The 16250-nt window shown below is 37.7% G+C and overlaps 1 protein-coding gene across 1 annotated transcript in view; it reads left to right on the top strand.

Moving 5' to 3' along the window:
- Positions 1-16250, top strand: part of cUnh8orf34 (chromosome Un C8orf34 homolog) — a gene marked incomplete at its 5' end in the record, with an annotated part of 46977 nt that overhangs the window by 4031 nt on the left and 26696 nt on the right. Inside the window, 5 exons of the mRNA XM_079488000.1 lie at positions 1151-1279; positions 1635-1663; positions 2100-2263; positions 7028-7194; positions 8340-8464. Of these exons, the coding sequence (XP_079344126.1) occupies positions 1151-1279; positions 1635-1663; positions 2100-2263; positions 7028-7194; positions 8340-8464 (614 nt within the window). The remainder of the gene's footprint in view (positions 1-1150; positions 1280-1634; positions 1664-2099; positions 2264-7027; positions 7195-8339; positions 8465-16250) is intronic.

The following is a 16250-nucleotide window of genomic DNA, read 5'->3' on the forward strand; positions in this document are numbered from 1 at the left end:
TCAAAGCTTTCATTGTAAAAAAATGATTGCAAATCTTTTATTTATGGATGACGGTTTCAGATATATATTCCCCAAAATTGACTACTCCCCTCGGGCAATTGCACTGAAAGCACACTGAAAATAGCTGAAATATATATATATATAAATGTCCTAAATAACTCCTAAAACGTTTTTTGTCAAAATGCCAAATCATTGCAGAGGAGACAACTCCTGATAGCACAGTCTTAAAGCCTGGCCACAATGCTATCTCTCTGTATTCTAAACAATTAGTGAAGCTTGAAGAACGTGGACGATGAAACCCTTAGAAATCCCTTGTACTACAAGCACCACGCTGAAAAAAGACGCCTTCAGGTCATAGCAGTAGCAAACACATTTAGTCTGACGTTGCAACCTTCTCAATTATTCAGTGTTACACTTTTACTGAAAGTGCTCTCGCAGATATAATGCGGATATCTGACAATCCGTGCATGTTTCAATATAAAGACGAAACATTGCATTTTAACTTTACATTTCACACTTTTATCTTGAATTTATTTCACATAATTGCAACTTTTCATTTCACAATTCTGTATTATAACTTTATATTTTATTAATCCAAAGTGGCTTACAAAAACAGTGTATCGTATGTTTGTGGCGAACCTTCTCATCCATTGTGAAGTGGTGAATAGTGGCAGAGGTGAAAAAACGCCCCCTAGGTCAAGATTTTCTGCCCACAGCTGCTTTTTCTCTCATTTGCACCACAGGAGTGGGCTGCTCATTGTTATTAATTAATTGTCTTCTCTTTCCGAGCATTTCCCTGTGCTATACTTCTCTGCGTTGGAAAATATCACATGAATCATAGCCCTTAGCCAACTGCACTGCTCTCGGTATGATTTCTTTTGGTGTTATTGCGCTATTTGTATACATTGTTTTTAATATCGAATTCAGTGTCATTTATTATTGGTACACATTTAGGATCTAGGCTATATGATAAACTGGAGACCCCTGACAGTAAGAGTCCTCAGGAGCCCCACTGGCTTGGCCTGCAATCCATCTCAGTTCTAGTTAAAACCTACTGCAACTTTTACATTACAGTATATTCTGTAATTTCAATAGTTTTGAACGTTTGTTTTTTGAAAGTATTCTGTTTGTTATTTCTTGTATGTTGTAGTACCTCGTTCAATACTACGTCCTACCTGGGACTGGAGAACCAAATCTGAGAGTCGAGACTTTGATGAGCTCAACCACATACTTCTGGAGAGTAAGAAACTTGGCAAGGCTTTGGAGAACCTGTCCCGCAGTAAGTCAACTGACAGCTGTCAGTCAATATGTATAGCATGCATGAAAACATAGTTTATACATTTTTGTAATTTTTTATCATTATTGTGTTGTGGGTAGGTGATTCTCAACTTGTTGGTTAAACCCACTACTAACTAAAAAATCGTCATTATTTTGGCACAAATTCACATTGAGTGCGCCGATCCTCAAATTTTTTTATAACAAATTATAAAAGGTCAAAGTTGTATTATTCCGGCAAGTCTACAGTAAATGCAGGCTGGTGCTGTGTCTGACTGTAAAATGTTAAAATCTGAAGCTGAATCAGTTGAGAACGGATACATGCATTTACTGACATGTGAATGATTTTTTCTGTGCAGGCATTGCAGTTTCTGATGACTTTGATCTGGTATGATGTTTATTGTTTATTATGTTCGATTAAACTGTTTTATACTGTAGATGAGTGTCATATTCTGATCAGTGTTGTGTGTGAGGAGTCAATTAGAAAATAAAAGATGGCGAAAGAACATTCCCCCTTAATCCAAACATCTGTGTTTTACATCTTTCTCTTAAGGCTCTGCAGTCGATGTGTCTTTTTGGCTGTTGTCCCAGGCTTCCCTTGCTTCTCAATATGGCATTCAAAATGAATAATAAAACATGCATCCATTAATGCAAATCTTCTTTCTTACTCTTAATTATTCTTATTGCAGACCAACTGTAATGTGAAAACTGAAATGACAAATGTGCCTAAACCCAAATTGTTTCTTGTTTAATTTTAAACGTACTATGACTTATTTATCTCTTTCTCCTCTTCCAATTTTTACTCCTTGCACTTCCTCTTAAAGGATCCCCGGGCATTTAATTCTGTGTTGAGGCCACGTGTGGTGGGGGAGTGGGTGGGGCGTGAGGAGGACGATTCTGACCCACTTGCGGCTGAGATGATACAACCCCCTGTCCCCAGAGCCAAGACTGAGGGGTGGACAAGCAAAGACAACAGTCCTGTTGGAAGGCAAGTCACAATTCTAAACAAAATTTTGGTATTTACACTTGACTTGATGAAATTGATCTTTCCTAAAAATGTCAGATATTGACAGACAGTCCCTCGCCACACTTTATCGAGGAATTAGATCATCAGATAAACTTAGATGGGTTGTAGGATTTTACCTACAATCCTATTAGAATATCTGAGCAACCATCCAGAAAGCCCTAGCAACACCCTTTAAAACATCAGAACACTTTGGCAACAGCTTGGTGACTTTTGGTAAAGTTATAAGGCCAATTCTACCCTTGACCCCTAAACCCCTTAACTGTCACAGCCCTTTTTTTAGCCTACACATGAAAACGCACTGGAACTAAAATGGCTGTAACTCATGAATTCTTTGGAATACAAATTAGCAGATTATTGCCCAAAAAAATATATAAATATTTATATATATTTAGATTTTCTTTTATAAAAAATACATGAAAAATGATGGATCAGCTCAAAGTCAATCAAAGTCCCAAGGGTCACCGAGTGTTATATCAAGTTTTGTCCTGATGCACCAAATTCTGAGGTGTCTTGAGTTTTTTTGGCGCTATACCACCGGAATCCACTAGGGGGCCCATAGGCTTCCATTGGTTTTACATTTTGATCTGAAATTTGACCACAACAGACACTGAGATGCTTTTAGTTTCATTTTTTTACAGACGCAATGAAAAAATACAATGTAAACAATTTTAAAACAATACATTTGATACTTTTGATACTCTTGATACACATGTATGAATCAATTTTAATTTATGTATCAAATGATTCTTCTAAACACTGATCAAATGTGTATTCTAGTGTCTTAGACCTTTCCCACGATATAATGTTTGTCATGATTAGATCAGAATAAACATATGAGTCCCGCAGGCGGGTCTGTGACATGTAAAGGGACATAAAAAATGTTAGCACACTCTTTACAAAAAAACATCTACTTTTCCTACATAAATCATTCAAACAGGAAATCTGAATTCTAGAGTTTAAGACCTTTCCATAAATAGTTTGTCATGATTCGATTAGAAATTACATGCACATTATTGAAGCAAACGTTGGTGTCCCGTATATGGGATGGTGACAGTTTTAAAGACGTTACCAGGGTGATTTTAATTGGCCGGTGTTTCAGTGGAGGGTAGAAGCTGGCCGGCCAGAACGCTGCTAATTAGAATGGATCAGATATTAAATAATAAATCATATTCTGGGCCCGGCTGACAGAAGAGACTTCATTCCATTAAAATATTCTCTTACTTGATTACAGTAAATTGTGGAGCCTTGGGTCGATTCCACAGGCATCTCCAGAGCACATAGAGATTTTCATTACAGAGAAAGAGAGACATAAGCTTTTATGAAATTTAGCCTTATACCTCTTTAGAAAAAGGGTTTTCAGATTACTGAATGGTCCTTTTGGAACCAAAAAAAGGTTCTTCTATGGCAACGCGGTGAAAAAAGCACCTTATTTTTAAGAGTGTAGATCTTAACAGTGCTATGTAAATCATTTCATGAGTAAACAATTTCTCCTGCACCATTGTTATCCGTCTATATAATCATAGACATTTAGTCCTCGGGGGAATGTTTCTTTTTAACGTTTTGAAGTTAGATTGTTATATTATTGTGAGTTTTAACATCAGCACTTATGGAACCAAAAGGTTCTTCTATTGCATCAAAGAACCTTTTGAAGCGCTTTTTTAAAGAGTGTAAGCAGCAAGGCTGGGTTGCACCAACAGGTCTTAAATCTAAATAAATCAAGGTTAATGGATTAACTTTAAACCTTAGAAAATATCCATGGTGACATTTACATTCATTCAGGGCTACTCCCTTGTTACACTTGTGACTTTTGTCTTGTGAAATTCTCTTTCTGCCTGGTTCGTCAGCTCTTTACAATAACAATATATCTAAGAAGAGGTTTATAAGAGGTTTTATTATTTCCATATAGAGGAAGAAACCAACAGCTGCTCTGTATAATGACCACTGCCTTCTCTCTTCTGGAACAAAACTGTGCTTTTTTTCCTCTCTAACCTTAATGGTTGAACAGCAAGCCTCTCCTTAGCTGTCAGTCTTTGAGTAGAGGACGTTTGGGAGAGTGCCGAGGCTGCTGGGAAATTAGGTGAAGGCAGAGGTGGATGCTGGGAAGGGCTACTGTGACTGATTATGGGAATGATAAAACCTCGGTGTGGGATTCTCCTCCCTTTTCCGCCCAGGCAACATATCATAACGCATACACCCCATCTTTCTATCCTCTCCACTTCTCTACCTCATTCGTCAAAGAAGCAAAAACGTGACAACATCCTAGTTCTGTGTCAGCCACCGTAGTGCTTCGAAAGAGGAGAGTGGAGTGAGCCGTTGGTTGCAATTCTCAACAGACCGGGCCTTTAAATCAAATTATGCTAAATATGATTCCATCATTTTGTTTCACTTATTGTTGTAGGTCACTAACCCTCCTTTCTCCATTCCTACTAGACGGGCTTCAACGATCTGTTGAATTTACATCATGGTTGCTTCATATTTCTTCATTTGGAGATTTGGTTTTGTGGTCTGGTTATGATCAGTAAGTGATAAATTCTGTTCTGCTAGAAGAATGCCGTAGAGATTTTCCAGTCTCACAGGAACCAGACAGCAGTACAACTTTAGTTCTCTCTAACAAGGCTTCTTGTCACCATACCCACCCACACCAGGCTATAGACGGTCTTACATTTCACTAAATTGCATTCATACAAAGCAATTTACTTTCATTTTATTTTAGTGGTCTGGTCTGAGATTTCTGAAACCGTATTTTGTACTCATTTAAACCCTGGTCAGGTTATATCTGAGAGACAAGCTCTTCTGCATGACAGGATTAAAAATGAGTAAATTGAATGTTTTCATTTAGGAGCTGGTTCCTTAATCATTATTTGTGTCAGTGGCGGTTCATTGCTCCCTTATTAGCGACAGATCGGGTCACTAATTCTTCCTCTGTGTATTTAAGCCAAACTGCAGAACGTGACTTGTTACTAAAGATACATTTGTTTATTTAGGAACGCATCTGTTTTGAATCTGAACAAAAAATGTGCTTGTTCGCAATCCGTGTGTATACTTTCTATTGAATGCTAATGTCAGATCAATTTCATTCTCTTTGTTGTTCTTTCCAAGCACGAAACAATGAATTTAATGCCATTGAGGTTTTGTGGAGTGATAAACTCATACAGCGCTCTATCCCCACAGAATGAAAAGCTTATTTGTTTTCATTGTCCCTGCTGACCTGTACTTTAACTGAGATGTTAGCATTGACTGAGGTTTTCTCAAACGCTATCAGTTTTCATCAGTATTTCATTTGTACAATTTAACACACGCTCAGGTATGATGTGCCCAAAAGCTGTAATGGTTACAAACGATTTAAAAGTAAAACTCATTTAAAGTTAAAGTGCCTCCTGTAATATCAGTTTTACTCGTGGATCCAGAGAACTTTTGACTCTTTCTTCTGAGAAACACAAAGACGATATTTTGAGAAATGTTTCAGTGGTATTGTGTCCATGCAATAGATGTTGTTTGGTTACTACCGTTCTTCAAAATATCTTCTTTCGTGTTCTGCGGAAGAAAGAAAGTCGTGAAGGTTTGGAATGGTGAGTAAATGATAACAGAAATTCAATTTCTGGGTGAACTATCCCTACAAACTGTGTGTTTGATCTCTGGGATGATTGATTTAGCATTGCCGGCACCGTAGTGCACCACAGGATAGTTGGGAATGGCAAAGACATACAAATGGTGCTAAATGAGGGACACCAGTATGAGCATCCTTAATAGCATAGTTACGTTCAGTGCTTGAACTTTTTGATTATATGCGCATTGTAACATTCCAGTATAACATATATATGGAAATAATTAAGATTATTTAGAAATGAGAAAAGAAGATGAATATGCTCATAATTCATTCAATTAAATCCTCTCTGAGTTTGCTCAAAATTCCATACTGTGGCATTTGTAGGCCTACAGTGAATAATAACCCCAATTAATGTATTTAATATACTTTAGGTTTCAAATGCAAATTCAAAATGTACTTAAACATTTTTGGCATGACATGAACACCTCAAATAACTATTAGGTCTGACCTTAAGTTGAAATTTGGTCAGTTTTAGCTAGATTTGAAGTCATGCACAGCTGGTGGTTATAGAATTTTAGAGTAGATAGGGAGAGTGCAGTGTGAAAACATGTTTACGTCCAACAATCCCTGCCCAGATGAGACGTCAATCTGAATTTGAATTTAAAATAATTTCATACAGATGGTTTCAATGCACCAACTTAAACAAACGTTACTGCGCATCGGCGCCTTTGTGGATGTAATGTAACTTCCGCTACATATCCGCAAACATGGGGTGCCTGTAGATTATTTCTGACAACAAGCAAAATAAACTAAGAACCATCACTTGGCCAAACTTGCCTCTCCAGTATTTTAAATTTAGACTGCAATACCAAGCTCAGCCACTAGATATCAATGTCCCATAGGTCTTCTTTAAATGCAACAAAATAAATAGTTTATTTACTAAAATTAACATACAACAAAAAGTATTATACGATAAAATAATAATATAAATCAATATTAATATAAATTAACTTAAAGCTGTGGTCAAACGGCTATGTCCCTGCCACCATTGAGTCATTCTGCTGTCTCTGTCGAATAAAACATTACAGCGTACTCAAAACTCAGAAAAATACTCAAATGTATATTTTTGTTTAGGTGCTACAATGGCATAATTAAACTTCTTCTCTTTCTCCCCGCAGCTTGAAAATGGAAGCAAAGACTAAAGGATTAAAACAGCAGCAACAGAACCACAAAAAACTGTTAGCAGCCATGTTGTCCGAGGATTCGTTTGACTCGATGCCTGACTCCGCCCTTTCAGTCACTGAAGATGAGATGGGAGATGAGGATGATGCCATGGAGCTGCTGGGTAATAAACACGCACACATATGTTGATGTTCCTGTGCTGTTGTTTTGAAAGGTACTGATGTCCTTGATCAGAAGAACAGGAACCTTTATTGTTTAGTCGGTTTATTAGGTTTTAGGAATAGTTGGGAATTTGTCACAATGCCAATGGATGCAATACACTCCACTGATTTGAAGCACCGTTTGCAATCTGCTTTCTTCTGAATGCATTTTGATTGCTGAAGCACATTTCACCATATTTAAAAAGCATCTCCATCTACATTGTAGTAACAAAATGTTGTGCTTTCCTAAAGTGACATCTTACATACGGCTTCACAACCAATTCTCTATGATATATTTAGCTGTAAAAGTTCATTTTCCTAGTTTATAATAACGATTATTTGTTTCTAATTTAACTTAGTCTGCATATGTCAAATGATGTGAAATAGATAAAGACTCTGCATTAAAAATCTGTTTTGAGCTATACACATTTTTTTTGCACTTTTCACCAGCCAGACACATCAGATCTATTCGGTATTCATAGTGGTGCAACATTCCATTCAAACTTTAAATACGATCAGACATTGTAGACAGATCGAGAGCTAACAGAAGATAACCAAATCCTTCCTTATAATCCAGCTAGACAAACAGGGTCATGGTTGGTTTTATAGTAGTCTCAATAGATTGTTACATTTAGATCCTCATGAATCCCTATGATTTATCCTCGCTGCTCTCGTGATTACACAAGCGTGACATTGTAATCTCTCTTTCTGTGTTGGTGCCAGACCACCCTACAGGTACCAGAGCTTTGTAGCAGTTTAGCTCTGTGGTGTTAGTAGGCTGGTCCCCGCATGGGTGTAAGACGCAGTACCTCCCACGCAAAACATGGACGTGTGGCAAATCTGTCTAAGAGACACTATTACTTTGCAACTTTTAATAATGAATTGTCTTTACTTTTACAGTTATTTTTGATGTACTGTTCCTTTAAATATACTTTTCAAGGTTTTCTTGCTTGGCACCGAAGAACGAAATCAAAATTGGTTGTGTTCTTTTTGTATCTATATCTGAGGGTAAAGGGTAAAGAGTTTGCCTTCTCTCCTGACACTTAACAAAGAACTGTATGATGTTTTGTGAGGAGCTGATTTAGTCTTTGTTCTCTTTGTGGGACAGAGTGTGCCCAGAGTGTCTTTCAGCAGAGACCCAGTGAGCTGAACTGCTGCACTGAGGGTTCTGTACTGCAGAGGATGCTGGGAGATAATGAGATCTTCTTTGCTCGGCGAGCAATGGTAGAACAGGCAAGCAGTGCTGGGGCATTGAAAGGGGAATACTTTTGTCATAATGTTTTCATTTCTTTGACAGTGATTGCTCATTAAATGTGCTTTAGTAATTTGTTCCTCATTGAAAAAGTTTTAAACATAAAAAAGAGTAGTACTGTACTTTTAAAATGATGACACTCTGGTGAGATGAAGATAGTGAAAGCCATACAGTAAGAATTGGGTTCTGGTAGATGTTGGTGCAAGCGGCATCAAATCCCAGAGAATACACATATTGAAAAAATGTGTTCCTTAAAGAAATAAGCTAGATTCTGTCATTTACACACCCTCTTGTCATTTCAAGCCTATATGACTTTCTTTCTTCTGCGGTAACAGAAAACCATTGGTCCCCATTGACTTGTATTGGTTGTGGTCCATTCAATAGAAGTCAATGGCTGTTGGTTGCCAACATTCTTCGAAATACCTTTTTTTGTGTTTTGCAGAAGAAAGACAATCATACAGGTTTAAAATGACAACAGGGTAAGTAAATGATGACAGAATTTTCATTTTGAATGTGAAAAGGTTTGAACTATTCCTTTAAATGTATCCCCTAAAGGACAGTTCACCCCAAAATTATATTTCGGTCATCATTTACTTACCTCGAGTTGGAAGTGAGTTAATAAAGACAGAATTTTCATTTTTTGGTGAACCTTTCCTTTACATTTTCTTTGGGAAAATACATCTGCAGAATGCATATAGATGAAATGTAAATTCAGACTAATTTAATTCAGTTTGCCCTTCCTATCCTTCATGCTTCTTTGACCAAGAGACCATAGAGCCTTAGGACAGTTTGTACATGTCTTCATTAAAGAACTTCTTGTGTGAAGCACCTTACCAGAAATGAGAGAGAGAGAGAGAGAGAGAGAGAGAGAGAGAATTTACTGACAGTCAGAGATCCTATAGTCTGGTGGTGGTGAAGGCTAAACATTTATATTGAGCACCCTGTCAGACAAAGACAGACATTGGAGAGATGGCCGAGACTTTGAGATGTTGGACAGAGAGACAGTATAACGTTGGATCCTATTATTTATATCAGTCATGTGCTCCCTACAGGCTTGAAACAGACAAGAGTCTCATTAAAGCATCATAACAAAGAGCTCTGAAGGTCACAACAACAGTTTTGTGTTTGATTAATCCCTTTTAAAATAAAAGCGTAAAATTAAAAAGCTTTAGTCGAATTAATTCAGGTCTTTATGAGATCATCCATAAAACTTAAATGAATCTTGCAAATCTCTAATCTTATTTCTACAGAGATAGTGAGAGCTGAAGTTTGTATATGTTAATACTGACCTCTAGCGGTGGTGATGCGGAACAACATAAGGGCCTTGATTTTGGTTCTGCCCAGTCAACGTTTTAGTCAGTGAAGGAGTAAACTTGGTCTTAGCATTTCTATCATACTTGCATGAAAATCAAATTCATCTCTTTTCCTCTTTCACTTGTTTACTGTTGCATTAGGTTGATCTATTCATCAGCACGCAAGTCACTGATACAAATACGATGTACCTGTGCATAAACCTTTCCTCACATGCTGAAGGCTCTGTCGTGAAGTGATCTCAATTCAAGAGAGTATAATTATGTTAATAAAGAATCTGTGTGTCTAATGTCCTCAGCCCACTCTTTGTTCTCAGTTTATCATGTATTCAGCAGAGGTGTGCTGCTACAGCTGGCCTGCTCTCAGACTGTTTACTGAACATATTGACCGGGCACTTGAGGGAAACAAGCGCCGTGTTGCTCTAATTGTCTTGCTCCTTTGCATTTAAAGCTCTTCTCCAGGGAGATTCTGGAGCATCAGCTACTTAAGGTTGTATTGTTATACATTTACTATGATATATTTCAGTATATGTACACACACACACAATCTAATTTTATAATAGGAAATTTATAAAATATACTTGAAAAGCTTTATACAAAATAGAACTTAGGTCTTAGGTCTTAGAAAGAAATGCCTATATAGAGTACAGTATATTCTTGATCTGTTCTCGGTGTGTTCAGTTTATTTATATTTTAGTAAATAGTATATTTTAGTAATTAGTCATTCCTTTTCTTTACTCCCTCAGTCTTTGCCACTTCTACAATTTGGCTGCAATGCCAGCTCTCTACCACTAGAGAGAGAAAAGTGTTTATGCTCCTTTATTCGCAAAGATTGAATTGTTGAAGGAAAATACACCCCGGTGCTATGCTGAAATAGATCAATAGACCAATACCAGTTTATTTATAAATGGTTAAAAATATGACATTTTGATTATTAGATAAAACAATTATAGTAAAAAGGTTGGCAATAAAATGTCTCCCTTTATTTGAGTATTGTGAACACTAAACTAAGTTCAAGAGAAAATAAAAGAAAAATAAATCAAGAGAGAAAATAGTTTCAGTGGAAATGACTTTTGTGTATATGGGGTCATTCTTCATATCATCTAAGTCAACCACCGTTTTAAGCTCTTACATGTTTCAGAGGCAATACCGGTTTTTGAAAGAAATGTGTTGACTTTTGGTTAGTTGTAAAAATAACATTGTTAGAGGAACACTTTCCCTGTTTGCTTTTCCATGCCAGTGCAGCACTTAAAATTGACTTCTGTGACCTACAACAAGATAAAAAACACAAATGACACATTTACAGTTAGTGAAAGTCGTGGGGATTGTGGTTGCTTAATTTGCTGTGTTAGTCCATGGCGATAACTGATATCAGGAGATTATAATAAAAACACGTTGTCACATGGTTTATGCCATTATATGAGATGAGTTAACTTTTCTTTAGCGTTTTAGATTTTGCGGCAGTGGCAAAAGCTTAGAAAGAGTCGGGTCAGAGCCAACGTTCTTCTCATACATGACAAAAAGATTAATGAGTTTACATCTGGAGGAAAATTAGTTGATAAATGGTGCCCTTGGCTTCTATACATCTTGAGTTGTAATTGTCTGGAGGGTGGTGCACACATGTGGGGATCAGCTCTCAGCTCTGGGGTGTTGTGGGAAAAGAAGATCTCACGAGCTGAATGCCACCCACATGGCAAATCTGAGACATCCAATCTGAGCTCTTTTCAAAGAGCCTCAGACGACAAGATAGCTGTAAATCTCTCATATGTGATTTGTTGGTTTAGGCTGGCAATAAACGCATTTAAATGTGACCATTGATGCCAATACGTGAGTAGGGTTTGACCTTATTTCTGTAAATTTGAAAAGTTAAAGGGATGCTTCACCCCAAAAACCCTCAGATTGTTACCAACCTGTTTAAATTTCTTTGTTCTGCTGAACACACATATATCTGGAAGATTGTCAAATCTCACCCCCCATTAACTCCCACAGTATTTATTTTCCCTACTATGGCAGTAAATGGTGGGTGAGATGTGACATTCTTACATTTTTGGGTGAAGTATTCCTTTAATAAACGTAAATGTTAAGATTTCCCTATTTTACACCATTTTGCTTCTCACTAATATTTGTGTACGATTTTTGCAGTAAAACTTGCAGATTGAGTCTGGGGTATATAAAGGTATTTAAGCATCAAGAAGAATTTGAAAAACTTATTTAAATAACTCTAGACATCATGTGGAATATTAAAGCTTAACGTGATGGTGTACATCATGGCACGTGGTTCATTTTCCACCAAGGGCACGGTCCCATCAAGTTTTGTGTTATCAAAGTGATCTATGTCATGTAAACCCCGCAGATGATGCTGACTATTATATTTTATAGATGTGGTCTGACCGGATTAAGCGATCAGGGCGCTTTTAGTTTGTGATGTCACGACTGCCCCTCTTGGCAGCTGCTTTTCCCAGACGGCAAGCGCTCTTCCCGGGATGCTGAGACAAAACAGTTGCCCTGGCGACAGAGTAAACAAACAACAGACATGCATCCCTGTACCCAGCATGTTATGAACACTGTTATTGGTGCATGCTTGTGTTGTAAATGACAGTGATCTTTACTCCGTCGAGTCCTGGCAAAACTGTGGTATCTTTGATACCCTGATAAGAGCATAAAAAGTCCCCGGTGAAAATGACTGCTTATTATATGCCTTTTACCGCACACTTGCAGATGGATTACCAAACTGTGCCGTTGTGCCAAGCCGCAGCTCAAAGATTGATTCTGCGGGCCACAGTGAGCCATTTATTCCAGTTGAAAGACAGCTGAAAAGATCGAGTGAGGGTGTAATGTAACCCTCAGAGCCCTAGCGGTTAAGCAAAACCCTTGAAAATATGATGTATTTGAAAGAATAAACGCATAAAATGAAAACCAAACAACCCAAGAACAAACATATCACAAAGCAGTATCAATCTCAGCGATTTATATCTCCTGGGCAGATTATTCTTTAAAGACAAATACAGCAATGTTAAAGAATAAATTGACGTCATGCATATAACCTGGTGATAAAGTTACGCTTGAGACAATAAACCATGTCAGTCTTGGAGAGTTTTTGTTTATCACAGATCTGTTTCTTGGACCTCAGCCTCATGCCCTGCTTTGATAACAGGAACATCCCCTGTTTGATCTGTTCAGGTATTTTTCCAGAGATTATGAACTTTATAATCGGTAAGGAAATGCTAAATCTGATTATCGAGGTCTTTGCGATCACAATTTCAGTTTATTTTCTTTAATGTAACAACAATGAACGTATTGTAGGCTTGAGGAAAACAAAGCGACCAGCAGGTGGCAGCGTTGTACGTAGGCAACAATTGTCAGCTTCTCTAGCAACGTATCCATTGAATATGTTAAGTCACCTAAGGACATTTTAAAGCATAACAGATCGTCGTTGACACATCAGCACCTCGTATAGTTTAAATTCGGCGTCACGGTTAACTCTACTTAATCCAGTCTTTCGTTAAAATACATATAAACGTGGAAGGATCATTCATCGCCAGCCGCGACAGACGTGAATTACCGGGCGAGTGTATTTTTACACACTTTAATTATAAACGCGGTTCAAATGTTGATTTTATGACAAAGCAAAACAAAACAAGCTTTCACTTCAAAGCGGCGTATGTGAGGACTCTTCACGGAGTGTTTTAATGAAACAAAAAAGCTGAAAGTGTGCAGACGCTTGCGTGTCTCCTCCGATAATAAGAGTGAAATGAGTCAATTATCCTCTTCAGAAAAGTACGAGCTTTGACATGGATAAACTTTGAAGTAAGTCTAATGCGCATGTCTGGCCGCAGGGTCTGCGTCTATCATCATTCGTGATTATGCCGTCGCATCTTTATATGAAATGTTTTGGGCTTCTGGTGAGCTTTGTGTATCATTCAAGGCCAGTATTTCATTTTCGGTTTATATATTGTTTTGTTTGTATTTTATCAGATTTACCCTGTACCTTGTCTACCCTGCTGAAGAAGTCAACTCACATACAAATTCAAATGATTTTGGTTAGAGATACCATCTCTTTTTTTGTACTTTTTTCCAGAAGGAAGATGTTTTGTTTGGTCCTGCTTTATCTGTCAGATACCATCCCAGCAATAGTCCGAACCATTATAATTCCCAAAACCAATAAAATTCCCAATAAAGACGGTTTAATCGGACGCATGCGCCTGGCCTGAAGTAACTTCTGGTTCGTGTTTGGTTTCAATATAACAATTTGTTTTATAATAGGCTTAATATCAATTTGTGCTCATATTATATTGCATATTAATTGTGTTAAATTAAAACTACTCAACAGTTATTTATTCTCTGCAGTGGTCTACCGGATGTTAAGTTCGTGACACGTAACATTTGTTTATTTTGTTGATGCTGAAACCATCCATAACCATTAGGTCCATAGAACAGTGGCGGCCGGCCAATAGAGGGCGCTAGGGCGCCGCCCCCCTTAAGCCACAAAAAAAAAATTAAAACAATTAAAACAAAAATAGTAATAATAATGAGAAAAACATCAGTATGTCAATATTTGTGTGTTTTAAATATGGAATGCACCCAGTAATACATGTAAAATATGATACAAAATCATATTTGCAACCTTTCCTCTGCCTGTCTGACCGCTTCATCAGCTCTGGGGCGATAGAGAAAGCGCCCCAAGGAGGCGGGTCTATGTAGCAGTTAAGCCAATTGCTAATTTAAGATATGAATGTATGACATAAAATTTAGCCAATCAGCGTTCTTAAATAGAATCCAAGAAGGGCGATCATTTTATCGCCCCAAGCCCTGATAAAATAAGGACTGGGCTCTAGGGGCGCCATTTTTACTAAACGACAATGGCGAGCGCGGACGTTACTCCTCCAAGACCCAACCCTAACTCGGTGAAATCTCTCCTCCAAGATCCGTTTGAGAGGAGAACTTTGTCGGAGAAAGTTCGGGTGAAAGAGCTGGGCCCAGATCAACCTGACCTCTCAATCAAACAGCAGGCTAGCGAAAAAGGGAAGCAGTATATGCGCGGCTTCTCCCGTAGCTGGTACACCAGGAAGGCTTGGCTAGCTGGGTGCACCCATGCTAATGCTTTATTTTGCTTTCCGTGCTTGCTTTTTAAAACGACGGGGACAGATCCAGCATGGACAGTTACCGGAGTGAGGGATATATTACTACCAATGGCACCAACAGCCTTTCCAAAAGATGTTACTTATATGTAGAAACAGTCAATTGTTTACAAGTTCAGTTTAAATGCAAATAAAAGGCTTGTGTTTGTGCATCATGATGTTTATGTTTTTGTGTACGAATGCCTCAACTTTTTAATATTGGCATTAAATAATTACTGACTATTTCACTGAGCACTGCTGTCCTGCAGTTTGTGTTAAATTTTATTGCGATGGTTACGGAAACAAAAAAGTATGGCACAGCCCCACCGAGAATATTTTTCACCAGCCGCCACTGCCATAGAATCCAATTTTTTGTGATGGTTTCTATTGTGTGTTGGGAATTTTTCAAACTTGCAGCCTGGTGTATCAGTCGAAGGCATTACTTCATATTTGTATTCATATATTGTTTTATTATCAAGTTACTCCACATATTTTAGAATGTACAACCATTTCAGATACGTTTTGCAATTAGCAATGTGGAGAAAAGAGGGCCAAAAAACACAAAAAAATGTTTTATGGGAGACAGAGAAACACCTAAGATACAAAGAACATTATCCACAAAAAATGCGCACAATATAGATGAATAACTGATATAAATAAATACCATTACATTTTTGTTACCAGTGACTGTCGGTGCATTAAAACTTTTTCCACTAGAACAGGGCATGCAGACTCCGTCCTGATGCTTCGGTTTGTGAATAATTACAGGCAGAAATTCCTTGTCATCACTCCAGACTTTGTTTGGATAATACTTTCCACCTAACACCAGGAGATCCGCATCTCCAGCAGATGATTTATTTCACTGAAGGCATGCACTGGCACTACAGTAACGCATGACTGCTACAAACACGCTCACATGTAGACGCATAGGCGCATACATGCGCTGTTCAGGAGCTTGTTTTGTCTAGATGGGGCTCTCTTTTCAGTGTTATCAAAATGCTCCCTGAACTGTGAGATTAGCATAAACAACCCCGCTGAAAGGTGATAACTGTGTTTTGGAACATGGTAGTTGGTTCATTAACTAGATAATCAATCTTCAGTCTTAGACCATTACAAAACACCATGCTGGTAATGATATTTAAAGATTGTCAGGATGGTGTTAAAACACGGTTCATGGTCAACAATCCAATTTAATGAACTCAAAATAACTAGCTGTAAAAACAATTCTTCGTCTGATGTTATTGCTTTTGTATTAAGTGTATTGTAGAAACATTATGCAGTGGGGTATCAACACACACGTTTTGTTCACATTGCACAACTGGTTAAAGGATTTTGAATGC

Source organism: Barbatula barbatula (assembly GCF_947034865.1).
Source record: "Barbatula barbatula genome assembly, chromosome: 23".
Lineage (NCBI taxonomy): Eukaryota > Metazoa > Chordata > Actinopteri > Cypriniformes > Nemacheilidae > Barbatula > Barbatula barbatula.